This window comes from Somniosus microcephalus, chromosome 7 (assembly GCF_052327205.1).
Source record: "Somniosus microcephalus isolate GS21.2 chromosome 7, FLI_Smic_1.0, whole genome shotgun sequence".
NCBI classification, from domain to species: Eukaryota; Metazoa; Chordata; class Chondrichthyes; order Squaliformes; family Somniosidae; genus Somniosus; species Somniosus microcephalus.
Genome location: NC_140993.1, coordinates 47,746,183 through 47,770,113, shown reverse-complemented (window position 1 = coordinate 47,770,113; position 23,931 = coordinate 47,746,183). Strand labels below are relative to the sequence as shown.

Sequence of the window (23,931 nt, the reverse complement as noted above, 5' to 3'; positions counted from 1 at the left end):
TATATATATTTATTCTTACACAAGGTGGGCAGGAAGAGATAAGACCGGTTATTGTTTAGGATGTGGAGCCTTCATCAGAACAGGACACTGGGAAGTGATTCGTTCCTGAATAGGACTGAACAATACATAAGAGGGGAGAAATTTGTCTTGGGCTGTAGCGCAAAAGGGACAGTATCACATCTGCAGGGCATATAATAGGTATAACAGAAAAGATGTTAGTAAAGCAAAAGGTTAGTTAAAAACAAGGCATGAATGGGAGAAATGAGCATGGAAAATGCAAAATAAGTCAGAAGATGGTAAAGTCAAGGTACAAATCAGAGAGCTGGAGACTAGAAAGATGAGAGATTTTTTTATTTGCTTATGGGATCTGGGCATTGCTGGCAAGGTCAGCATTTATTTCCCATCCCTAATTGCCCTTGAGAAAGTGGTGGTGAGCCGCCGCCTTGAACCGCTGCAGTCCGTGTGGTGAAGGTACTCCCACAGTGCTGTTATGTTCCCAAAGGTTTCATTGAGGTTGGCTGAAAAAGACAAAGATAGAGGTGGGTGTAGAAACAAAAAGAACAGCAACTTACATTTATATAGTGCCTTTTAATGCAGTAAAGTGTCCCAAGGTGCTTAATTAGTAGAAAGAAGACCTGAAGCAGGAGGTCAGGATTGCATTTGTGTGGTAATGAATTAAATTGAGTTTGTTCCTCAAACTTTGCTTTCAAACTGTTTTCTCTTTCACTTTGTCTCATTCACTAATTTCTTTCACTCCAGTCTTTCCATCACTAAGGTCTTTGGGCTAGAAATTTGCCTCCTTTGTGCCTTCCCGTTAGCACCTCCGGGGGGCGATAACGGTGCGCTACCGGCTTTGCGACCGGACGCGTCGCTCACTTACTTCTCTCTCCCACTTAATGTTCTCTCTGTTCTGTTGCTCACACCTTTCTTCTTTTACTTTGTTTTCCATACATTTTTCCAGCTGTGTAGTGTAATGTAAAACTCTCACTTATGTATATCATAATACATATGTATTACAGGGTGATACTGGTGAGCTGGGAGATATGGGACCTCCTGGAACCCCAGGAGAGCCTGTAAGTATCATTTCAATCATTTAAAGAATTCTTGCAGATAAATACTTGGACATCCAAGGAGCTATAATGAGATAGATTTTTTTTTTAAATGCCTTTCTCCTCTTTGTTCAGACAATTTTCTTACCCCCCTCCCCACCCTAAGATTTTAACTCATTGATGGGTAGCTCCCGCAAGTGACTATTCATCATGCGTGACCCTGTCCACTCCCAACAACTACATACGTGCAATTCCAGTAGGGGGTGCTGGATAGTGGGCATCCTGATTTTGTCTATCTAACCCTGAGCAGCTAAGGCCAACCTTGACTGAGATCAGCTAACTCAGCACACAATGGGGATCGAAGCTAAGCCCTTCTGTTCTATATGGCCTAGCTACTCACAAACATAACTGCTAGAGAATTTATAACTCCCTTATTAACTTTTACGTTAGCCATTGTCAAAGAAACTACTCAAACAGTTTCTTGTCAGATGTGGCAATGGGGCAGGAACATACGGTAGCCTAGTGGTTATGCTACTGGATTAGCAACCCAGAGGCTATTGAGTTAAAACCTACCATGGCAAGTTGTGACATTGAATTCAAAAATCTGGTAATATGTGGGCTAGCACCAGCTGACCGATTGTTATAAAACCTGCCACCCTTACCAGGTCCGGCCTACATGTGACTCCAGTCCTGCACTATGTAGTTGACTCAGGGCAACTCCTGAAAAATAACCTAGGAGGTAACACCTGAGTTGAACATTGGTCAAGCGGCAGTCTGAAGGACAACAACGCCGGAGGTTGCGGGTCAAACTCTGAACGCACTGTGCAGGTTAACCCCCAGAGCATCAACATGTCCAGGGAGATTCCATACTCTCTGAGCCAGCTATTTCTTTAAGGTTTCACTGCAGGGCAGGAGTAGGTTTAACACTGTAAAATTAGTCTGCTTCTCAATGTCACAGCGCATGAATTGCAAACAAACAAAACCAGTCATTCCAAGGATATGGGAATATCTTTGAACTCGATGGGGATTCAAGAGGTTATCTCTTTTTTTAACATCTTGTGAATCATATTATTCTGTTATGATGACATCATTGTGTCTGCTCAAAGTCCAATCTGACATTTCAGCTGTACCGTTTATTGTCACTAGCACTGATTTCATCTCATTTGCACTGATTTTGCATCGCTAGCATTGATTTTACTTTGATACCATTGTGTATATTTATAACAAATGTTAGAGCACAGTGTGAGTACAATCTGTGGTCCTGTGGTTTGTCATAGCATCTAAGTCCATCAGTTAATTTATTTTTATTGTTAAGAAACGTAGCTGAAAGGCCAAGACATATAATACAGGACACCACCCAGGTTGAAAGGAATAGGAGAGAAGGTGAAGTAAATCAAGAAGTAACTTGGTGATGCCAGGTTTGGGGTTTAAAATCCTGTAGATAGTGGAAAGAAAGGAAGACTCATGGAAGTCAACTGGACCAGTCACATAAATACCATGGCTACTACAGCAGGTCAGAGACTGGGTATTCTCCTGGCAAGTTGCTCATCCCCTGACTCGACCACCAACAAGGCACAAGTCAGGAGTGTGATGGAATACTCTCCACTTGCTTGGATGGGTACAGCTGCAATAACATTTAAGAAGCTCAACAACATCCAGGACCTAATCCACGATCGTAAACAGAAGCTTAAACAAAATTTGCATACCGTGGCTGCAGTGTGTCGTGTCTGCAGGATGCACTGCAACAAGATGCCAAGGTTATTTCAGCAGCACTTTCCAAACATGCGACCTTCGCCACCTAAAAGGACAAGGGCAGAAGGGACATGGGAACACCATTACCTCCAAGTTCCCCTCCAAGTCACACATCATCCTGACTTGGTCATATATCGCCGTTCCTTCATTGTCGCTGGGTCAAAATCCGACTCCACACCTTATCCTGATAATTACACCACCTTGTGGTAAGCTGGGGTCCATAGCAGAGAGGTGGGGTGGCGGGGAGTGCGGGTGGGCAGCAGGGTCCCGTGATCCCCACCAGGGTGGGCTCCCCAAACTCCGACTCCATGCTGTCACCCATAGACCCCCCATGACTAAAGGAATGATGGTTACTGTTGACCTTCCCTTCATTGGCTAAATTATTGTGGCCCATTTTTGATCTTTATTTCAAATTTTCTTTTCACGTCCTGTGTGACGTCTCTGCACCTCTCTGCAGCTCCACCCCTTGAGACAACCTGCGAAGGAACTCCCTACTTAACAGCATTGTGGGAGCACCTTCACCACATGGACTGCAGTGGTTCAAGAAGAAGGCCCACTACCACCTTCACTAGGGCAACTAGGGATGGGTACTAAATTTCCACATGCCAAAGAATGATAAAAAAAAAGGAATTTTACAGTTTTGAGATCCTAGGAAAGAATGAGGTAGAGTAGCAGACTGTGTAAAAATCCTGATTTCAACACAGTGAAAAGGATGAAGTTGAAGAAAATTACTCACTTATTACTCTGACAGCCATCTTTAATTTCAGCACCTTCCCACAATGCAACAGATAGGGCCGTAAAATGACATCTTACACCACTTGCACTGTTTCTGATATTCCTCTACTTGTTAACTGTGGTGCTTTTATTCCTAAGGGTGACCCAGGAACCCCAGGACAAAGGGGATCCCAAGGACTGCAAGGCTCTCCTGTAAGTAGTTAACATTGGCATTGCCTGTATCATTCTTGCATTTGTTCAAAATGTACAATAGTGTAGCAGTTCGTGTAAATCGCCACTAAATGAAAGAGTTTAACTTCGACGAACTATAAATAAGTGTTTATTTACCAGAACAGGATAATTACAGCAGGTAAGGTAACGGGTAAGATGGCTGACTGCAGGAGCACCATGTTGTAGGTCTTGTCCCAGCGGGGACTCCACAAGGACTGAGTTTCCAGTCCCGTGGGGAGCGTCATGACCTCATTACGCTCTGCTCTATATTCCCGCGCTTTGGGCGTCACGTGACCGCATCGTGACGTCAGCACGTTCGCGTGCGCTTAGGCGGTCACGTGACCTGCGCCGTTGCATCGGTACATCTCCCCGGTACGGAGGCTGGCCTTTGAGGCCGAGGTTACAAGGCTGGACTGTGCCGGTACTTGCCGCGGGAGTGGAGGATCGCTTCGCTCCCGCCTGCTGGCCGATGCGGCTGAAGTCGCGGTAGGCCGGGCTGTGCCAGCGACCGTCTAGGAAACCCGAGTCGGGCCGGCGGCCGACGCGCATGCGTCACGTGATGCGTGACGTCAGCGCGTTAGGTCGCCTCTTAAAGGGGCAACGGCCCAACAGGTAAGTTAAAGGGGCAACAGCCCCAACTGGTAAGTTATACAAATAAGTAAGTTAAGTACATACAATTAAGTAAGTTATACATACATAAGTAAGTTAAGTTAAAGGGAATTATGTAACTCAATGTGAAGGACAACCAATGGGACCGCCACAATAGAATCATAGAATGGCTACAGCACGGAAGAAGGCCATTCGGCCCGTCGAGCCCGCCCCGGCTCTCTGCAAGAGCACCTCAGCTAGTCCCACTCCACCACCCTATCCCCGTTGCCCTGCAAATTTTTTTCTTTCAGGCACTTATCCAACTCCCTTTTGCTGTGATTGAATCTGCCTCCACCATTCCAGATCCTAACCAGTCGCTGCATAAAAAAAGTTTTTTTTAAGTTCTTTGCCAATCACCTTAAATCTGTGTCCTCTGGTTCTCAACCCCTCTGCCAATGGGAACAGTTTCTCTCCGTCTACTCTGTCCAGACCCCTCATGATCTTGAACACCTCCATCAAATCTTCTCTCAATCTTCTCTGCTCTAGGGAGAACAACTCCAGCTTCTCCAGTCTATCCATGTAACTGGAGTCCCTCATCTCTGGAATCATTCTCGTAAATCTTTTCTGCACCCTCTCTAAGGCCTTCATATCCTTCCTAAAGTGCGGTGCCCAGAATTGGACACAATACTCCAGTTGAGGCCGAACCAGTGTTTTATACCGGTTCATCATAATTTCCATGCTCTTGTACTCTATACCTCTATTTATGAAGCCCAGGATCCCGTAAGCTTTTTTTAACTGCTTTCTCAACCTGCCCTGCCACCTTCAACAGTTTGTGCACATATACCTCTAGGTCTCTCTGTTCATGCACCCCCTTTAGGATTGTACCCTTTAGTTTATATTTCCTCTTTTCATTCTTTCTACCAAAATGTATCACTTTGCAATTTCCTGCATTGAATTTAAGCTGCCACGTGTCCGCCCATTCCACCAGCCTGTCTATGTTCTCTTGAAGTCTATAACTATCTTCCTCACTGTTCACTATACTTCCAAGTTTTGTGTCATCTGCAAATTTTGAAATTGTGCCCTGTACACCTGCATCCAAGTCATTAATATGTATCAAGAAAAGCAGTGGTCCTAGAACCGATCCCTGGGGAACACCACTGTATGCCTTCCTCCAGTCTGAAAAACAACTGTTCACTACTACTCTCTGTTTCTTGTCATTTAGCCAATTTCGTATCCATGCTGCCACTGTCCCTTTTATTCCATGGGCTTCAACTTTGTTGACCAGCCTATTATGTGGCACTTTGTCGAACGCCTTTTGGAAATCCTTGTACGCCATGTCAACCGCACTGCCCTCATGAACCCTCTCTGTTACCTCATCAAAAAACTCAATCAAGTTAGTTAACCATGGTTTACCTTTAACAAATCTGTGTTGGCTTTCCTTAATTAGTCCACACTTGTCCAAGTGACTGTCCCTGATTATTGATTCTAACAGGTTCCCCACTACTGAGTTTAAACTGACTGGCCTGTAGTTGCTTGGTTTATCTTTACACCCTTTTTTGAACAAGGGTTTAACATTTGCAATTCTCCAGTCCTCTGGTACCACTCCTGTTTCTAAGGAGGATTGGAAGATTATGGCCAGTACCTCCACGATTTCGTCCTTCACTTCCCTCAACGTCCTAGGATGCATCCCATCCGGTCCTGGTGACTTATCTACTTTAAGTACAGCCAGCCTTTCTAGTACCTCCTCTTTATCAATTTTTATCCCATCCAGTATCTCCTCAACCTCCTCCTTCACTATGTCTATGGCAGCATCTTCTTCTTTGGTGAAGACAGATGCAAAGTACTCATTTAGTACCTCAACCATGTGTCATAAGATGGAAGGAATGTCATTAATCTTCTATCACAATAGGTAATGCTTAAGAGACTGAATTATTAGTGTTACAGTGAAACAAAAACTTTCATGGGCCCTAATGACTCAGTTGGTAAGTAACTTGCCCATTTGGAACTGGGCTATATAGACCAGATCCTAGAATTAGCTGATTTCAGCCAGGGCAGTGGCTGAGGAGCTACATTTGGTCTCAAATGCTCTTAGGCTAAGGAAGAGTAAGTATCAGCTAATGAGGGAAGAATAACAGCTTCTATTCAGTAACTCATGCTGGGAAGTGCACATACATGGATGACAGGTGGACAGGACAAGGCTTGGCTGTGATGTCTCCCACACACAAATTGCCTTCCAGCACTTGCTGAAAGATTGTCTTTTGCATAATGAGCTGGAGGATAGCCAGCCCCTGCAGAACCCAGTGTGAGTTACCAGTTTCAGGAAAGAGATGAGAAAATTGGTTAGAGTGGGATCTTTGGTTTTGCTTTTTAAAAAAAAAAGAGCGTGCCATCAATACAGCCAGCCTTATTCTGAAGTATCTGTATTTATAGTGGGGTCATCCATTTGCACTGTGTCAAGCCAAGAATTGGGATCCTTTGTGATGCTGGCATGCAAACTGAGTTATTGCATTACTTGTGTATACTCTGATTGTATAATAAGCCCATGAGTTCAGAATCGACCAACTGGGAGCGAGACTGGAATATTTTATCTGATCCAATTCAGCCAAGTAAATATTTTGGCCGATTCCAGGAATCGCATAGGCCCATTATTGCAGCGTTGAAGAACATAGCAACCTCAAGTCATTTCCCCCCGCCCTTTCCTTCCTTTTATTCTACCATCCTCTCCCGATGATGCTCGCCCTAGTTATAGTATTATCTATGGTCTTTAGGTTGGGTCTGGCAAGGGCCAGTCCATGTGGTGTATGTTGGCAGTCACTTAATGGCAATGAGGCTTTAAATGGAAGTTATATGTTGTCAAGGTTATAGTTAGTTTATTGCTATCAAACTGAACTAAGTCCAGCAAACTAATTTCTTAGGACTTAGCAGTCCTGGAAGTCTGTTGGGATTTGTGTCACACATTGCAGTTGAATGAATGAAGGACAACAAAATCTCCAAAAGATTCTGTTCATTGTCCCATTTCTCAGTTGTGTGCTTCTATCTCAGTGAACACCATGCTCTTCCCTTTTTCAACTAACAAAGTTAGTTTAGTTACAAGAAATGTTTTCATGCAAAGAGATATTAGAATATTGAACACATTACCACAAGTAAAGAAAGTACTTGCATCTATACAGCAACTTTCATGCTCTCAGAACATCCCATTGCGCTTTACAGCCAATGAAGTACTTTTGAAGTGTAGTTACTGTTGTAATGTCGGCAAACACGGCAGCCAATTTGCACACAGCAAGATTTCACAAACAACAATGAGGTAAGTAACAATAATGGCCCGGATTTTGCGGTCGGCGGCATAATTAAGGATTACGCTGCCGGCATCCGAATTGAATGCGCACTTACCTGTTGCGAGGCCCTAAATGAAAAGTTTCTCTCGGGCGCTGCGGAGTTGAGCACAGCGTAGCGGCCCACGGAACCCAGAGGCGCACTGTGTACGGAAAGATACCTGGGATCACATGGGCCGGTGCTCCAATCAGATTGTACACCTTCCAGTGACTCAAATGGAGTGGCTTTGGAGAAAGGCCAGGGAGCAAATCCCTTGTCTACCCTCTTGGCTGTAGATGGTTTATGACCAGCTGGTTCCAGTTTGAAAAAATGGAGAAAGTATGATTGCTGTGGAGCCCTCACAATAAAACATGCTGTGGAGGAACATATAATGCAATAATAGACATTGCTGAATTGATTTTTTTTCTAAATCCTGTTTAAGTGTCAAAGTCTGCAGAAAGCTAATAACCATTTAAAGGAAAGGATTTTCATCAAAATGGAGATTCGTTATTGACGGGTATCCCCTTGCATTGTGCAAATAGGCTGCTCTGCCTGTTTGCACCAGCTTTAACATTTTCAGGCGTAATTGCTGGGCAGTTGGTGGGCAATTAGTCCAAATCTGTGCCAGCATTGAGGATTTCCATGTCGATGCGGATCATCTGTCAAGTTGGAACTTGACAGATCGTAAGTTCGGAATTATCCCGAACTTACTGTCCATTTCAAAGGCAGTACACTCAGAGTACGCTGTCATACCGACCGCAAAATCCGGAATATTCTGTTTTTGCAGTGTTGGTTGAGGGATAAATGTTGACTGGAACCCCTCTACTCTTTAATTAGTACCATGGAATCTTTTTCGTCCACCTGAACAGGCAGGTGGGACCTCCGTTTAATGTCTGAAATAAGGCACCTTTGACAAGGCAGCACTCCCTCAGTACTGCACTGAAGTATCAGCCTAGATTATGTGCTCATGCCCCTGAAATGGGACTTGAGCCACAACCTTCTGACTCAGAGCCAAGGCTGACAATATTAATGTTGAGGAGTTGGGTAAACATATGGGGGGAAAAATTCAGTTGGTAGCGCCTCCCGTTAGCGCCTTAAGAGGGCGCTAAGTGGGGCGCAAACCAACTAGCGCCCAGGCGCGGCACTGCCCACGCCTCCCGCAAAATTCAGTGGGAGGTTAGTGGTGGCGCTAAGCAGTAGTGCCCTGCGGCGCTGCGCTGCTGGCGATGATGCCATTGGTGTGGGCAGCGCCTCGGCCACGATCTTCTGGAGCGCCCCCTGATTTACCGCTGGATGCTGTGTCCAACGGGGTCAGGGGGGGCGTACCTGCGGCCGGGGAGGCGCAATTTAAAGGCGAGGTGCGGGGTGGCCATTTTTGTTGCTGGCCGCCTGCCAGCACCTACCTGCGCTCCCGTCCCTGGCCTCCTGACCGCCCCCCCCCCCCCCTCCGCGGAGTGCCATCTGCGCTCCAAGAGCCCGGCACTTCTCTTGGGTGCCGGGCTCTTTTGCCTGCACTCCTGATCCTCGAGGGCCCAGCTTGGCCCCAGGTCGCGCTGTACAAGGCCCCTCCCCTTTAAGAAGGGGAGGAAGGCCTGCAATACCGCGGTGCAGCACATAACGCCGCAATATTGACTCACAGCGCCCCAAGAGGGATGCAGGGCGCTTCCAGTAGCGCCCCGCTTCCCTCTTGGGGCACAACCACTCAAATTCCGGCACGAGCGCCCCGGCAAAGTCAGCGCCTCAATTGGGGCACTACTCAATTTTTAGCCCACGAAGTATTAGTGTGGGAAAAGGAAGTCTCAGTGTGGGAAAAGGACAGGAGAATGGAGTGGCACAGGCATGATGTGCCAAAATGATCTCCATTTGTGCCTACATTTCTAGAATTCTATGATAATTAAATATTCTGTAGTTGATGAAACGGATATGCCAGTGACCAACCATGTAATGGAGTATGTCCAACTACACTATCGGTTGGCATGCCGTGAAATTATATTGACACTGTCAGCAGCTCAGCTGTTTTGCTCGGACTTCAGGGTCAATTTTTGTCCTTCAGTCAGAGTTAATTCTAAACAGTTAAGAACAGAAGCTAATCCACCAGAATGGTCAAGTGCAAATAGCGCTCAATTCTCCAGTCTATGCTAATTTGAATAATTCGTCAGAGCTCCAAGAGCCAACTGAGACTGGTTTAGGGAAGACACTAGTGGAGAGGAAAATTGCATGTAAGCGAAATTTAAAGGGATGGGGACAATTAATGGGTCGTATCATAGTGAGGAGACAAAATTTTAGCAAGCTTTTCGAGAGCCTTAAAAGGCATCTAAACCCACCAGCAGCATTTCTGAAGGCTGAAATGGCAGAGGATTAAAATTAGCCGGAAAAATGAAGGGGAAGGTAACCCTGAATTTAGACATTGGTCTGCAGACAAGTGACGGAGTGACCTAGCACCTAACCCCGTTTGAGAAAACAGATCACAGGCCCTGCAGAAATGGTTGGTGCCATCTTGACAAAGTGTGGCCAAACAGACGATGTTGGCTCTTGCTCACTCATGCAGTACCATATAAATCCTCCGGGTGCTCCGGTTTCCTCCCACAGTCCAAAGATGTGCAGGTTAGGATGATTGGCTATGATAAATTGACCCTTAGTGTTAGGGGATTAAATACGTGGGGTTACGGGGATAGGGTGGGATATGTGTCGGTGCAGGCTCGATGGGCCGAAATGGCCTCTATCTGCATTGTGAGGTTTCTGTGATTTCTGTGATAAAGGATGGCATGTCACAATTCCAGCATAATAGTTAGTCAAGAAGTGTCCAGATAAGGACTAAAGACACTTTCTATGGGCCTTTTGAATACCTTTAAAGAAGCTATCAGCTGCTTCGAATAGGAACTTCCAAGGCCCTCCTAAGGACTGACCACATAATGGAGCAAGGCACAAATTAGGTGGTAAGTCGGCAGAACTAATTTCCGCCAGATTTAAGATCCTGCCTGTGCCTAAAAACGGACGGGATAATAAAACCAGCCCCAATATCCCTTCAGTTTCCATTTGCCAGACTCAACCATTACTTTACCTGAGGAAAGTCTTATGTGTGCTATTGGAAGACTTGCAATACAAAGTGTGCATTTTTACATTACTAAACATTAATATGTTGCTTTTTTACAGGGAAATTCTGGAGAGTCAGGACTCGCTGGACCCCCTGGTTTGCCAGGCTCTTCTGTAAGTAAAACCAGGTTTCAACTGAACTGACATACATTAAATGAAGTTGTTGAGAAACTTGTCACACTTATCTTTATGAACACTGAAGCCATGATTTTCTGCTGGAGTTATGCCAAGGAAGTGGTGTGAATCCACTCGAACGTGGTGGAAAATTGCTTGTGAAGCATTTCTCCAGCTCTCCCTCTCCCCACCCACCTCCTTTTGTCTCTGTGTCATCCTAGATTTCCTGCCAGATGTGACTGAAGGGTATAGAAGGGTGGACATATTCAAGTGTGTATCGATTGCCTTGGCGTAGGCACCATTTTCAAAAGAGATTTTTTTCTTTGAAGTTTAAAACAGCAGCAAAGAGGGTTCCTGCAATACTGTGCTGCGGCAGGACTGTAAGGCCACAGCCAATCAGCATCCAAGTAGCCATTGACTGAGTGTCGCTAGACTATTTGATCATGTAATAGGAAAAAGAAAGAACTTGCATTTATATAGTGCCTTTCACAATCTCGGGACATCCCAAAGCGCTTTACAGCCAATTAAGTAATTTTGAAATGTAGTCACTGTTGTAATGTAGGAAACGCGGCAGCCAATTTGAACACAGCAAGATCCCACAAACAGCAATGAGATAATGACCAGAGAATCTGTTTTAGTGATATTGGTTGAGGGATAAATATTGGGCAGAACTCCGGAGAGAACTCCCCTGCTTATCTTGGAATAGTGCCATGGGATCTTTTACATCCAACTCCGAGGGCAGACTGGATCTCAGTTTAACGTTGCATCTGAAAGACTGCACCTCCGATAGTGCAGCAATCCCTCAGTACTGCACTGGAGCGTCAACCTAGATTTTGTGCTCATGTCTCTGGAGTGGGACTTGAACCCACGACCTTCTGCCTCCGAGGCAAGGGTGCTACCACTGAGAGGTGTGGATCATCACAGCCGAACCTGATTCTATCCTCACACGAACGTCTTCAAACACACTCAATTCCAGCAGGAGTCAGTGGATAGAAATCAGGAGTGGGAACCCTAGATTAATTTCTCCCCCACCCCCATACCTAAGCATTAAGATGAATTTCAGTGCTTCCACCGCTGAGATCAACAAACTCAATATAAACCCAAGATTGGACCAGGGATCTTCATCGTCTGTGTGGCTCAGTTGGAATAATTCACTGGACCATTGGGGGAGCTATCCTGGAGTGTTTTATAGTTTATTTAATCACCTGAGGCATGACTTTAAAGAGGAGAAAACTATGAAATTATACCAGAGTCCCAAGGGTAACCAAGCAAAAATCTCCAGGCTATTAATTTAATATTACAGGAAACTCTTTTTTTAATCCGGCACTGACGGGACCGGCGTGGTGCCGGTTGATCAAAAAGTCCGGATTACAGAGAAGTATACTTACTAAGGTACGAGAGCCCCGTACACGGCCACAGATCCAGGCGTCCCTGTTGCATGGCAACAGGTGCAGGAACCCCGGTTACACAGCCACTAATATGAAGTAAAACTTACCTGAACCTACTCCTGAATTTTGCCGGTTAAGAGAGATTTCTGGTTATTTAGGTGCCGGTAAAAAGAGAGTTTCCTGTAATTGCTATCTGTTCCCTTGCACAGAAGAAAAGGGATGGAGACCCATTTTGCTGGGTCTCCTCCTTCTTTGCATTGCCCAGAGATTTCTTGAGGATTCCTTGGGAGGGCGGGGGTTACACTCAAGCAGGCAGAGCTTTGTTAATGAGATGGGCCTCCTGTCATATTTTGAAAGGTTTTGTGCTGCAGATCCACACTGACTGGGAATTAGATTGGCACAGCCCAAACTTATCTCATGTAGCAACCTAACAGCCCACAGAGGAGATTTCCATCCTATAGTCTGTGCTGGGCTAGTACATTATAAAATGTTACAACACAACAGGCCACTTGACTCATCAAGCCTGTGCCCAGTGTCCAGAGGTGAAAAGAAAATGTGCTAACCCATTGTGCCTCCCAAACTCTTTTAAAATTTAAAGAACATAGGGACAGATTCACCCCCTCGAGCCTGTATAATTGCATGATTCCATGTTTCCAATGGTTAGTCACACTTGCAAGGAATGTGGGTTGGAGATCGGGGCTACTATGCTTTGACTCTATCTCTGATCCACATTCTGTACAAGTGTGGCTTCTTATTGACTTGCGACCATAGCTCATTTGTTTTTCCAACTAATTGGTATTTTCTGATTAATAGGGATCAAAGGGTGACTGTGGTCGTCCAGGTCTTCAGGGGCCTCTTGGTTTTCCTGGAGGAAGAGGAGATAAGGTAAGGCATTAATAAGTTAAAAAGTGGTAGAATATACTGTACAATTTATGTATTCTATGCATTTGTTAAAGGTTAGCGTAAGATTTTTCACCTGTGTTAAGATAAACACTATGAAAGAAAGAAAGACTTGCATTTATATAGCGCCTTTCTTGACCACCGGACATTTCAAAGCACTTTATAGCTAATGAAGTACTTTTGAAGTGGAGTCGCTGTTGTAATGTGGGAAACATGGCAGCCAATTTGCGCACAGCAAGGTCCCACAAACAGCAATGTGATAATGACCAGATAATCTGTTTTTGTTATGTTGGTTCAATTTTTAGTCAACTAAGCAGTTAAGGCCCTTTAAAGATATGCAAACATTTTAGTATAGAATATAAAAGTTGAGATGTAATGGTGAATCTATGAAAAATCTTATTAAGACTAAGTTGGAGTCCCACTTGTACATTAAAGCAGTAGAGTATAGTGCAGGTTCACTAGAATGCTACACTCGATTCATAGAGGAAATACAAATACAAAGAAGGACTCTCAAAATTGGGGCTAAGGGGTGATTTGATAGTGTTGTTTAAAATTATGATGGGATGGGACGGAGCAGGTAGAAGCAGACTGTTTCCAGTGATTGAGGGGTTTCGAACAAGGGGATGTAGACATAATAAATTTAAGAGATTTGGGACAGAGACCAGCAGAAACCTTTTATATACAGTACAGTGGATTCTGAGGCTCTGGAATGAACTATCAGAGTTAGTTAATGAAGCATGTCAACACTTAAGAATAGGTTAGTTTGGTGGTTGAAGAAAAGGTGAACGAAGGAATATGGGAACAGAGCGAGCACACAACTGCTCTCATGAGATTGGGACCACTGCTCTCATGGGATTAGGACTATGCTCCTGTGGAGAATACACCAACACGGACTGGCTGGACTGAACCTCCTGTTTCTGGGTTATTTTTATGCATTCTCCATTCACAGAAAGGAAGTTAATGGGTTGAAAGACCTGGGACCAGGGCGTAGTCAGGGTAGATGCTATATACCCACTTTTAATTTCAAAAGAGAAGCATTTGCTCACCTATCAGCCACTAAAAATGGTGGGACATAATTCTTGGAGACGCTAACGTTGAAGTAATTGTTGCAAATGGGAGGAGGGCTTGACCTGGTGCCCGTAGGCAGCAGCCTCGCTTTGGAGTGCATGTGGGGCCATTCCGATGATGGATGGTGCTGCACTCGAGTTGGTCATACGGGAGTTGGATTCAACTAATTTCTGTGCAAGAAAGTTTTCTGTCCGCCCAGAAAGCAGTGCAGCATTCGGTACATTTTACAACGGACACTAATGAATTCAACTGCAAAATGCAGCAAATGTGGTATAAAAAAATGAGCGTTTTCTGGGGAAACATTTTGCACGCCCCTTCCTGACTGAAGGAAATGATGCCCATTTCTAAAATTGCCAATAATGCAACACCTGCAACTTGCTTAATAGAAAAGCAGGAACTTGTTCAGGGTATAACAGATCATCGTAGTGAGGCAATGGATAGACCTCAATGGAAGGTCAGAAGAATGTGCAAATAGCTAAAATGGTGAGAGGCTCTCAACAACAACTTGTATTTATATAGCACCTTTAACGTAGTAAAATGTCCCAAGGCGATGCACAGGAGTACTTTAAGACAGAAAGTTTGACACCGAGTCACATAAGGATAAATTAGGGCAGGTGACCAAGAGCTTGGTCAAAGGGGTAGATTTTAAGGAGCATCTTAAAGGAGGAAAGAGAGGTAGCGAGGCGGACAGGTTTAGGCAGGGAATTCCAGAGCTTAGGGCCCAGGCGACAGAAGGCACGGCCACCAAAGGTTGAGCGATTATAATCAGGGATGCTCAGGAGGGCAGAATTAGAAGAGCGCAGATATCTCCGGGTTGGGGGGGGGGGGCGGTTGTGGGGCTGAAGCAGATTACAGAGATAGGGAGGGGCGAGGCCATGGAAGGATTGGAAAACAAGGATGAGGATCACAATGTAAAAGGCAAGGAAATGGGGAAAATTGGACTTAACTTGCACCTGTGGGGTTTTTTTTATGTGAAAGTCAATCCATCAGCACTGAAAAGAGGGGGGACAAAAGCTAACACCACGGATGCAGACTGCCATCATCAGAACTGTGTTCTTTTGAAGGGTTTATCCCCAGAATATCATTTCAAGGCCATGTTCTTTCCTGCACTGATTGATCAACCCCAGAAACTGATGATCACATTAGGTCATTGCTAATGGTTTAATCAGACACTGTAAACTCACGTTTGTTTTGTCTTTTCAGGGCTCTGCTGGTATTCATGGTCTCAAAGGAAATGAGGTAAAATAATTGTGCATCCATTCAGTGGTGTTGGCATTCAGAAAGGCAACCAGCAAAAGCTGATGAAAGTCTTTCAGTTATTATTGTTCATCGCAGAATCCTATCCATGGTTAAGTTTTGATTTTAAAGGAGGAGAATGTAAATTCCCCCCCTTCCCAACCCAGTTTCTTCCCCTTTTCCTAAAGGTGCTGACTCATGCAAGAATACAGCTGTTGCCCAATCTCATCCAAGTGGCTCTTCTCCGTGCTTGAAACTTGACATTAAAGTGTTGAGAGGATAGTCAGCATTACAGCCAAGCCTCCTGCTATCCTCAGTTGATGTCAACACACGTGCACTTTGCAGTGGGAGTCACTGGTTAGTAATCAGGAGGTCTGATTTGTTTTTATTTCTCCCTCCCTACCCCAGGGGTGCTACGACCAATTGAAGCACCTCTACAGATGTAACTGCTGAGATCAGTGAACTCAACAAAGAATGAGGATCAAACCTGGAACATCTCTGGACTGTATAGGGGGCATTTCGCAAAAAGTCCCACTAGTGGTGCGAAGCATTGCTGGCTGGTTACAAGGGTTGTGAAATGGGTAGTGTGCCCAATTCGCAGCAAGTCCCATGTGGGGAAATACACAGCTGCCTGTTTTGAGGCTGCACTCTTGGTTAACACAAGCCTTGTTAAAGCTCCACATTTGAAGTAATTGGGCTTCTTGCAGCATTGTGCAGCTTTCTCAATGCTTCCTCATCGGCAGTGCTGCTCATCCATTATTAACAGGTTAATGCCAATTGGAAAATCCAAGCCTTTGAGTTTTTCAAATGACCTTATCCTGGAATATTGGGCAATGCCATCTCAGTTTGTTGTGGGCTTACTTGGGCCAGACAGCTAGCCATTCACAGCCTCGATATTGCAAAATCACCACTTAAAACCCGGTTGTATACCGAGTGGTGAATTCACCAATTGAACCACGAGAGAGTTGTGCTAGAGTTAAGTATATCTGCTGCCCCATCCTATCCTCGACCAAATCCTGCTCACAAATTACTCAAATCCTTGATGACCTACATTGGCTCCTCATCCCCAATGCCTCAAACTTAAAATGTGTACCCTTATGTCCCTCCATGGCCTTGCCTCTCCCTATCTCTGTAACCTCCTCCAGCCCTACAACCCCACAACTCTCCATTCCTCTAACTCGGGCTTCTTGTGTATCTCCTCCTCCCCCACCATTGGTGATCATGCCATTAGCTGCCTCGACCCCACACTCTGGAATTCCCTCCCTAAACTCCTCGGGCCCTGCACCTCTATCTCTTCCTTTAATACCTCCTTAAAGACATCTCTTTGCCCAATCTTTTGGTCACCTCTCTCGATATCTCCTACTTTGGCTCAACATCCATTTTTTAAAATTATATCTCTGTGAAGTGCTTTGGAACAATTTTCTATAATAAGGGCACTATATAAGTCCAAGTTATTGTTGTTATTAAGGAAAGAAAGGACTTGCATTTATATAGCACCTTCTGCAATCTCAAACCCTCCCAAAACACTTCACAGCCAATGAAGTATTTTTGAAGTGTAGTCACTGTTGCAATATTAGAATTGATTTATTCATCATCCATCATAGTAAACACCTTGGACTAAATTAATGCGTTGACTGAGAACCGCGATAATGATCTGGATAAAATTCAGATGTATATAAGAAATGATGGTTGATAATCCTGAGGGTGACTTCCTTCAAATATACCAATGCTTATACACCTGTGACTGGTGATTATCTGCAATGACACTATCATATCCCCGATAGACTCGGGCACTACCTGATTGAATCTCTTTAATTTTACTTTTAAAAGGGAAAACCAGGTATGAATGGCGAATCTGGAGAAAAAGGCGAGCAGGTAAGTTATGAAATAAGTTAAAGGGGGAGAAATTAATGTGTTGACCAAGCACCGTGATAATGATCTGGATAAAATTAGTAGCGGGGTCAGTAACCAGGGGGCATAGTTTCAAGGTAAGGAGCAGCAGGTTTAGAGGGGATTTGAGGAAAAACCTTTTCATCCAGAGGGTGGTTGGAATCTGGAACTCACTGCCTGAAAGGGTGGTAGAGGCAGGAACCCTCAACATTCAAAACATTTAGATGAGCACTTGAAACGCCATAGCATACAAGGCTATGGACCAAGTGCTGGAAAATGCTGGATTAGAATAGACAGGGCCCGATGGCCGGCGCGGACACGATGGGCCGAAGGGCCTCTTTCTGTGCTGTATAACTCTATGGCCTAGAAATTCAGTGGCCTGTGCCACCAGTTTGCGCCCAAAGAGGGCACTCAGTGGCTTTTGCGCCACTGGCCACACCTACGGCGAAATTTAGTGGGGCGCTAATGGCGGCGTTAGCCTGTAGCGCTGCGCCGCCGCCGATGATGTCATCGGTGTGCGCAGCGCCCCGCTCCCGCCCCGATGACCATATTTGGTCGCGCCCGCCTCTTCAGCGCCGGCCGCAAATAGCGACCGGTACACAGGGGCCTACCTGTGGCGGTAGTGGCGCTAGTTAAGATGGAGGTGCGGCCGGCCGCTTTTTCGGCGGCCGCCTGCCAGCACCTCCGTCCCCGGCCTCCTACAACCCCCCCCCCCCCCCACGGCATTGCCGGCTGTTTCCCGAGAGCCCGGCACTTCTCCCTGGTGCCGGGCTCATTTGCCGGCACTCGCGAGCAGGGATCGCGCTGTTGCAGGCACCTCCCCCTTAACAGTGGGAGGAAGGCCTGCAGTACCGCAGCCTGCCGTGCCGCAGCGTGTGGCGCTGCGGCCCTTAGCGTGCCGATATTCAGTTTCAGCGCCCCAAGCGGGGCGCGGGAAGCCTCGATTAGTGGCCCGCTTCCATTTGGGGCGCAGAAACTGAATATCCGGATGGCGCAAGTGGCTCCGCTCGCAGCGGTAATTCCGGCGAGCTTGGCGCCCCAAACGGCGCCCAACTGAATTTTTAGCCCTATGACTCTATGGGGCCGATTTTCCTGCAGGTGTGGGGAATTGTCGGGTTCCCCGAATGTCGGGGTTCCCACATGAATGTAAATGGGTCTGCTAGATTGATGCAATTTTCCCTCAATTGGCAAATTCATTTCCAGCATGTGGGAACCCTTGCTAATTGACTATTTCCAGTCAGAAACAGCAAGCATCGCTTCCTCTGCAGGCTTCCAAACGAACCACACAGGATGGCAGAGGAGTCTGCAGCAGCTGTGGCCAGTGCTAGACCCTGAGCTGCCTCCAAATTCGACGAAGCTTCACTGCAGGCATTACTGGATGGGGTTAGGGCCCACAGGGAGGTCCTCTTCCCTAGGTCAGGGAGGAAGAGGCCTCCCACTGAGACCAAGGCTGCATGGTGACAGCAGATGTCAACTTGCTGGGAGTCACCAGAAGAACCTGGATACAGTGTCGGAAGCGATTCCATGACCTTCACCGTACAGGAAAAGTAAGTATGAAGTTTCCATCACCCTCAAACTGATCCCCATTGCCTTTCCCCACCAGCACTCAGCTTTAGCACTCTCTTCCTCCACATCCCACTTCACAGTCACATCCATGCACCCTTACCCATTCCTTCTCTCTCTATGCTCACATTCACATAACTATTCCACCATGCAGCCCTCACACTCTCACTCTGATGCTTTGAACACAACTGACAACACACAGGGCCCTTGGTCTTGCAGCCTCACACCATCTTTGTCTTCCTCTAAGTATCTATGCTATGCAATCTCTACACTCACTCCTTCATTCTCACTCAAACTCCACTTGTCTCCCTCATTGCAGGAAAAGAGAGCTCACAACAACAGAGAGCGAGCCAGGACTGGAGGAGGCCCACCCTCAATAGCCCACCTGACCCCCTGGGAGGAAGGAGTGCTGGAAATTGTCGGGGCTGATGTGGCTGCGGAAGTTGGGAAAGGAGAGACAGGGGCAGTCCCGCAAGCTGGTGACAGAATAGTTTTCCATCTCTCTCATTGACATAGCATGAGTCACTGTTATGATTCTGAAGCTATATCATTTGGACTTATGAACATCTGCAAAATCCAATGTGCATGTAACCTTGGCATCACATCTCTAACTCTTTCCTTTACACCCCCACAGGACCATCCAGAGCCCCCGTCCCCACTGCGGAGGAGGAAGAGGCTGAGCAGCTGGACTCCTCAGAGGAAGCTCCAACCTCTGAGGGCGCAGCGTCAGCAAAATTCAGCGCACCCAGCACCAGCGCAGACACTCACACCTCGGTGGGACCTTTGCTAGATAGAGTAGTGTTGTCACCTGGTGTATCACAGCTCACAAGTGAGCATCAGCAGATGGTGGAGACAGGGACAGCAGTGGAAAGCCCTCGTCGGAGGGCGCAGTACTCTGCCAGCTCAGCTCAGCTGCATGTCAACCCTCTGCCTCTGGGTCCATCCGCATGAGAAGAGGTGATGAATCTCCATGCACAGATGCAGGAGTCTCTGGCAGGTTTTGTCTCCAGGGTCACTGCGAGTGTGGAGCGAATGGAGGAGTCCATAGCGAACATGAGCAGAGCCTTTTTGGAGTCATTGGCGCATGAACGCATCACCATGGAAAGGATGGCAACCTCCGTGGAAAGGATGGCTACAGTAGAGGAGGCCATGGAGGAGCTAAGTCGCCAGAGTGTTGAAAACAAGGTGAGTGTTCAGAATAGACTGATATCTCTGGAGGAGCGATGGTCAGCTATTGAACAGAGAAACCAGACCTTCATGGCAGGCCCTCTGAGTAGGACTGCCATTGTAGAAACGGGTCCCCATGGCCCCCCTGATGTGCAGCAAGCTGCTCTCAAGCCACTTGCAGGCACTGAGGGGGACCTGACCCATGAGAGGGAGGTTGGTGGCAGACCTCAAGGAAGTGGGGGCTCCTCTCCAAGTGCTCACACTTCCATGCCACTGCAGAGCCCTCGGTCAGAGCCCCGCCGGAGTCCACACCCAAAGGAGATAGAGGTCTCAACCCCTGCACAGCCGCAGGAGCAGCAAACTGCTGGCGAGCCCTCACAGGCTCGCCATCCCAGAGGACGCCCGCCAAAGGTGTCGAGACAGGAGCAGCAGGAAAGTGAGCAAGGGGCCTCCACATCTGCTGAAGCCACAGGTGAACCACTACGTAGGAGCAGGCGTAAGAGGAAAATAAAGCACTAATAGTCACAAGGGTAGTCACTTGGGTGAAATGTGTTTATTTGAACAATGTCATCAGCTGGTTATTGTAAATAAAATTTCTGATGGCAACTTCTGCAGTTGTGGCGTGTGTCATTTTGCGAATGGGGCTGGAGGTCCTCTAATATCAAGAGGGGAAGGAAAAAAAGGCCTCCCATGCTTCTGGTAGGTGCCTCAGTTGAGGAAGCGCTGAGTGAGGGTGGCGAGAGGGTCTTCCCAGGAGCTCACACTGGAGAAGCGTGTGAGGCTCCAACCTTCCACAGCTGTGCCTAAGCCTGGAACAAGTTGCCCCAAGCCTGAAACAACAAGGTCCTGCAACCTAAAAATGATGTCTGATTAAATCTCTTCTTTCCTGATTGACCTGCAGCTGATAGTCAGCAATCCGATATTGTTCACGCCAGGTTTCATCAGCGGGGTTCCCACCAGGCGTGGGGAAAGGCTGAAAATAGCAAGGGTCCCTTAAAATGGCATTATAGATGCCAATTATGGTGATTAAGGTGCCTGAAGACCACTCCTGCCTGCTGCGGGCGGGACTGATTCGGGTCAGACAGAAACGCCTGGGTGAAAATCGGACGGGGCGGGGAATCAGGCAGGGTTGGGGGGGGGATGCGGCCCCCTATTTTTGTGATTTCCGCCCCCCCCCCCCACCCCCCCAACACGCCTGAAAGCCCACCTGACGGCTCCAAGAAATCGGCCCCTATGACTCTAAATTCATTACAGCCCAGGAATGGGTGGTAACATTTGAAAAGTTTGAGAATTAGTGCCAGGCGCTAATGCTTCAGACTGCACCCAAAATTAAGTCTCATTGCACAAAGAAAGGATTGGAGCACTAAATCAAGCGCTAATGGCCTACCTCAGTAGCGTTAAACTCGAAGTGCTGACCAATATCGGGTGCAGTCTAAACACAAGTCGTCATTGCCACAGACTCTTTCCAGTTCTTAAAGGGGAGGTTCATTGATGCTGCAGAACCTCATTCTCACCATTGCTGGTTGTGCAGCCATCTCAACCAGCAGCAGCAGGTCAAGGAGAAGGAGCTGGACGACTCAAGCAGCCCTCATGGCCCTTCTCCCTCTGGCCACATGTTCCAATCTTTCTCACTGCCTCTGCTCCCTCCACCGTAGATCCTGGACGGCGAGGTCGACTGCCAGTGCAAGTGTCACACTTTGATATGTTGTGAGAATAAATGTAACTAATTGTTAATAGCTACAACACTCCTGATACTAAACAACCTTTAAATGACTGTGCAACAGCTTAATTCAATGTCAAACTGACAAGGAAGCAGTCGTCTTCTTATCATGTCCACGGACAGTCTATACATAGCCCAGCCAGAACTGGACACATTTTTGCGCCTTGTTGTTGGATTCGGCAAGATCTGCAACAGTGCAGGGTTCCTCTAACGATGGGCATTGCAGGAGATGTTGCATAGTCTGTGCCTCAGTTCCACATTCACAAGTTGTCGGGCTGGTTGAATATCCCCATTTGTTTAGTGACACCTTTGAGCAACCTACACCGGTCTCATTACTCATGATCCCTTTAAGTAGCACCCCTGGAGCCGGCATCTGCCTGCTTGATGCCTCTTCTCCCTATCGCTGTTGCGTTGCACGCTCACTGATGTCACGATCTGCCTGGCACTGAGGTCCCCGGCAGTAACTCGTAGTGGCGGCGCTACGGGGGAGGGCGGATTTGTCGTGCTTCTCTGGATTCGCCTCACCCCAGCGCTACTTCATCAGCGCCCCGTTAGCGCCCCTGCCAGACGCTAACTGGAGGTGATAACCAATGGAATTTTTCCCCAAACCTAGTCCCCAAGTCCTATATATTGAGCCTTTGTAAACATAGGTCCATGACTCTTGCTCCACCTGGTGGCTCTTGGCATTTACTGCACTATGAAATTCCCCAGCAAAACTTCTGCTCAAACTGAAATTTTTCAGTCAAGCAATTACAGGAGAATTATTGGCTACCATTGAGTGTTTGGGAAGGAATCGATTCTCACTGATTTTATATTCTTAAAGATTGATCTTCACCTGGCATACCGTTTTTTCCTGAGTGTCCAGTAATAATTTCCGGGATTACGCTATTATTTGGAGATAACGCGGCAGCAATTGCTACACATTCCCATTTTTCCAATTAAGGAGCAGCTTCCATGTATATTTCTCCCATGGCACTGCACACAGGGAATCAAGACCAAGTGGGGTCTTTAGACAATTTTCATTTGCCACCTGGGCGAGCGGCGATGAGATGAAAATCGGGCCGGTTCTGCAATGGGAGGGCGATCTGCTCCCTCATGCAGTAGGAGGCAAATATTACCCCCATGGTTTTGTTGCAGTGTAAGCATTGCTCTCTTGTAGATGTTTCATATTTTTGAGGAAAATTATGTATTTGTCTTTTAAAGGGCATTCCTGGTGTTCAAGGCAAGAAAGGAGAGGTATGTATCAACTTAATGGGGACAAACAGTTCTCGAGATTTCCTTTTAATATTGGTTCTAATTGTTTCGAGATTGGTGGTGATGGTGTTTTGTTAAGCATGAGGTACAAGGTCAGATACGATAAAACCTGACCGCTCCCCACCAATTTTCTTTTTCCTTCTAAAGAAGAGAAGCCAAGAAGTAAGTGGCAAATGGATTTAAGTGTAGGCAAATGTGAGGCCATCCACTTTGGACCTAAAAAGGATAGAGTAGGGTACCTTCTAAATGGTGAAAAGCTAAAACCAGTGGCGGTCCAAAGAGACTTGGGGTTTGGGGGGGGGGGGGGGGCGGGCAGGTACACAAATCATTAGAATATCATGAACAGGTACAGAAAATAATCAAACAGGCTAATGGAATGCTGGCCTTTATATCTAGAGGACTAGAATACAAGGCGGTAGAAGTTATGCTGCAGCTATACAAAACCCTGGTTAGACCACACCTGGAGTACTGTGAGCAGTTCTGGGCACCACACCTTAGGATGGGTATATTGGTCTTGGAGGGAGTGCAGAGTAGATTTACCAGAATGATCCCTGGACTTCAAGGGTTAAGTTATGAGGAGCGATTACACAAATTAGGGTTGTATTCCCTAGAATTTAGAAAGTTAAGGGGTGATCAGATCGAAGTTTTCAAGATATTAAGGGGAACAGATAGGGTAGACAGAGAGAAACTATTTCCATTGGTTGCGGAGTCTAGGACTAGGAGGCATCGTCTACAAAATTAGAGCCAGACCTTTCAGGGGTGAAATTAGGAAACACTTCTACACACAAAGGGTGGTAGTAGTTTGGAACTCTCTTCCGCAAATGGCAATTGGTGCTAGATCAACTATTAATTTTAAATCTAAGATTGATAGCTTTTTGTTAATCAAAGTTAT

General features: G+C 46.5%; 1 protein-coding gene across 2 annotated transcripts in view; it reads left to right on the top strand.

Moving 5' to 3' along the window:
* col9a1c (collagen, type IX, alpha 1c) overlaps positions 1-23,931 on the top strand; it is a 181,323-nt gene that overhangs the window by 145,690 nt on the left and 11,702 nt on the right. For both annotated transcript variants that reach the window (XM_085992462.1, XM_085992461.1), the window contains exons 26-32: positions 1,020-1,073; positions 3,675-3,728; positions 10,800-10,853; positions 13,055-13,126; positions 15,413-15,448; positions 17,276-17,320; positions 22,989-23,021. In XM_085992462.1, coding sequence (XP_085848588.1) covers positions 1,020-1,073; positions 3,675-3,728; positions 10,800-10,853; positions 13,055-13,126; positions 15,413-15,448; positions 17,276-17,320; positions 22,989-23,021 — 348 coding nt within the window. The remainder of the gene's footprint in view (positions 1-1,019; positions 1,074-3,674; positions 3,729-10,799; positions 10,854-13,054; positions 13,127-15,412; positions 15,449-17,275; positions 17,321-22,988; positions 23,022-23,931) is intronic.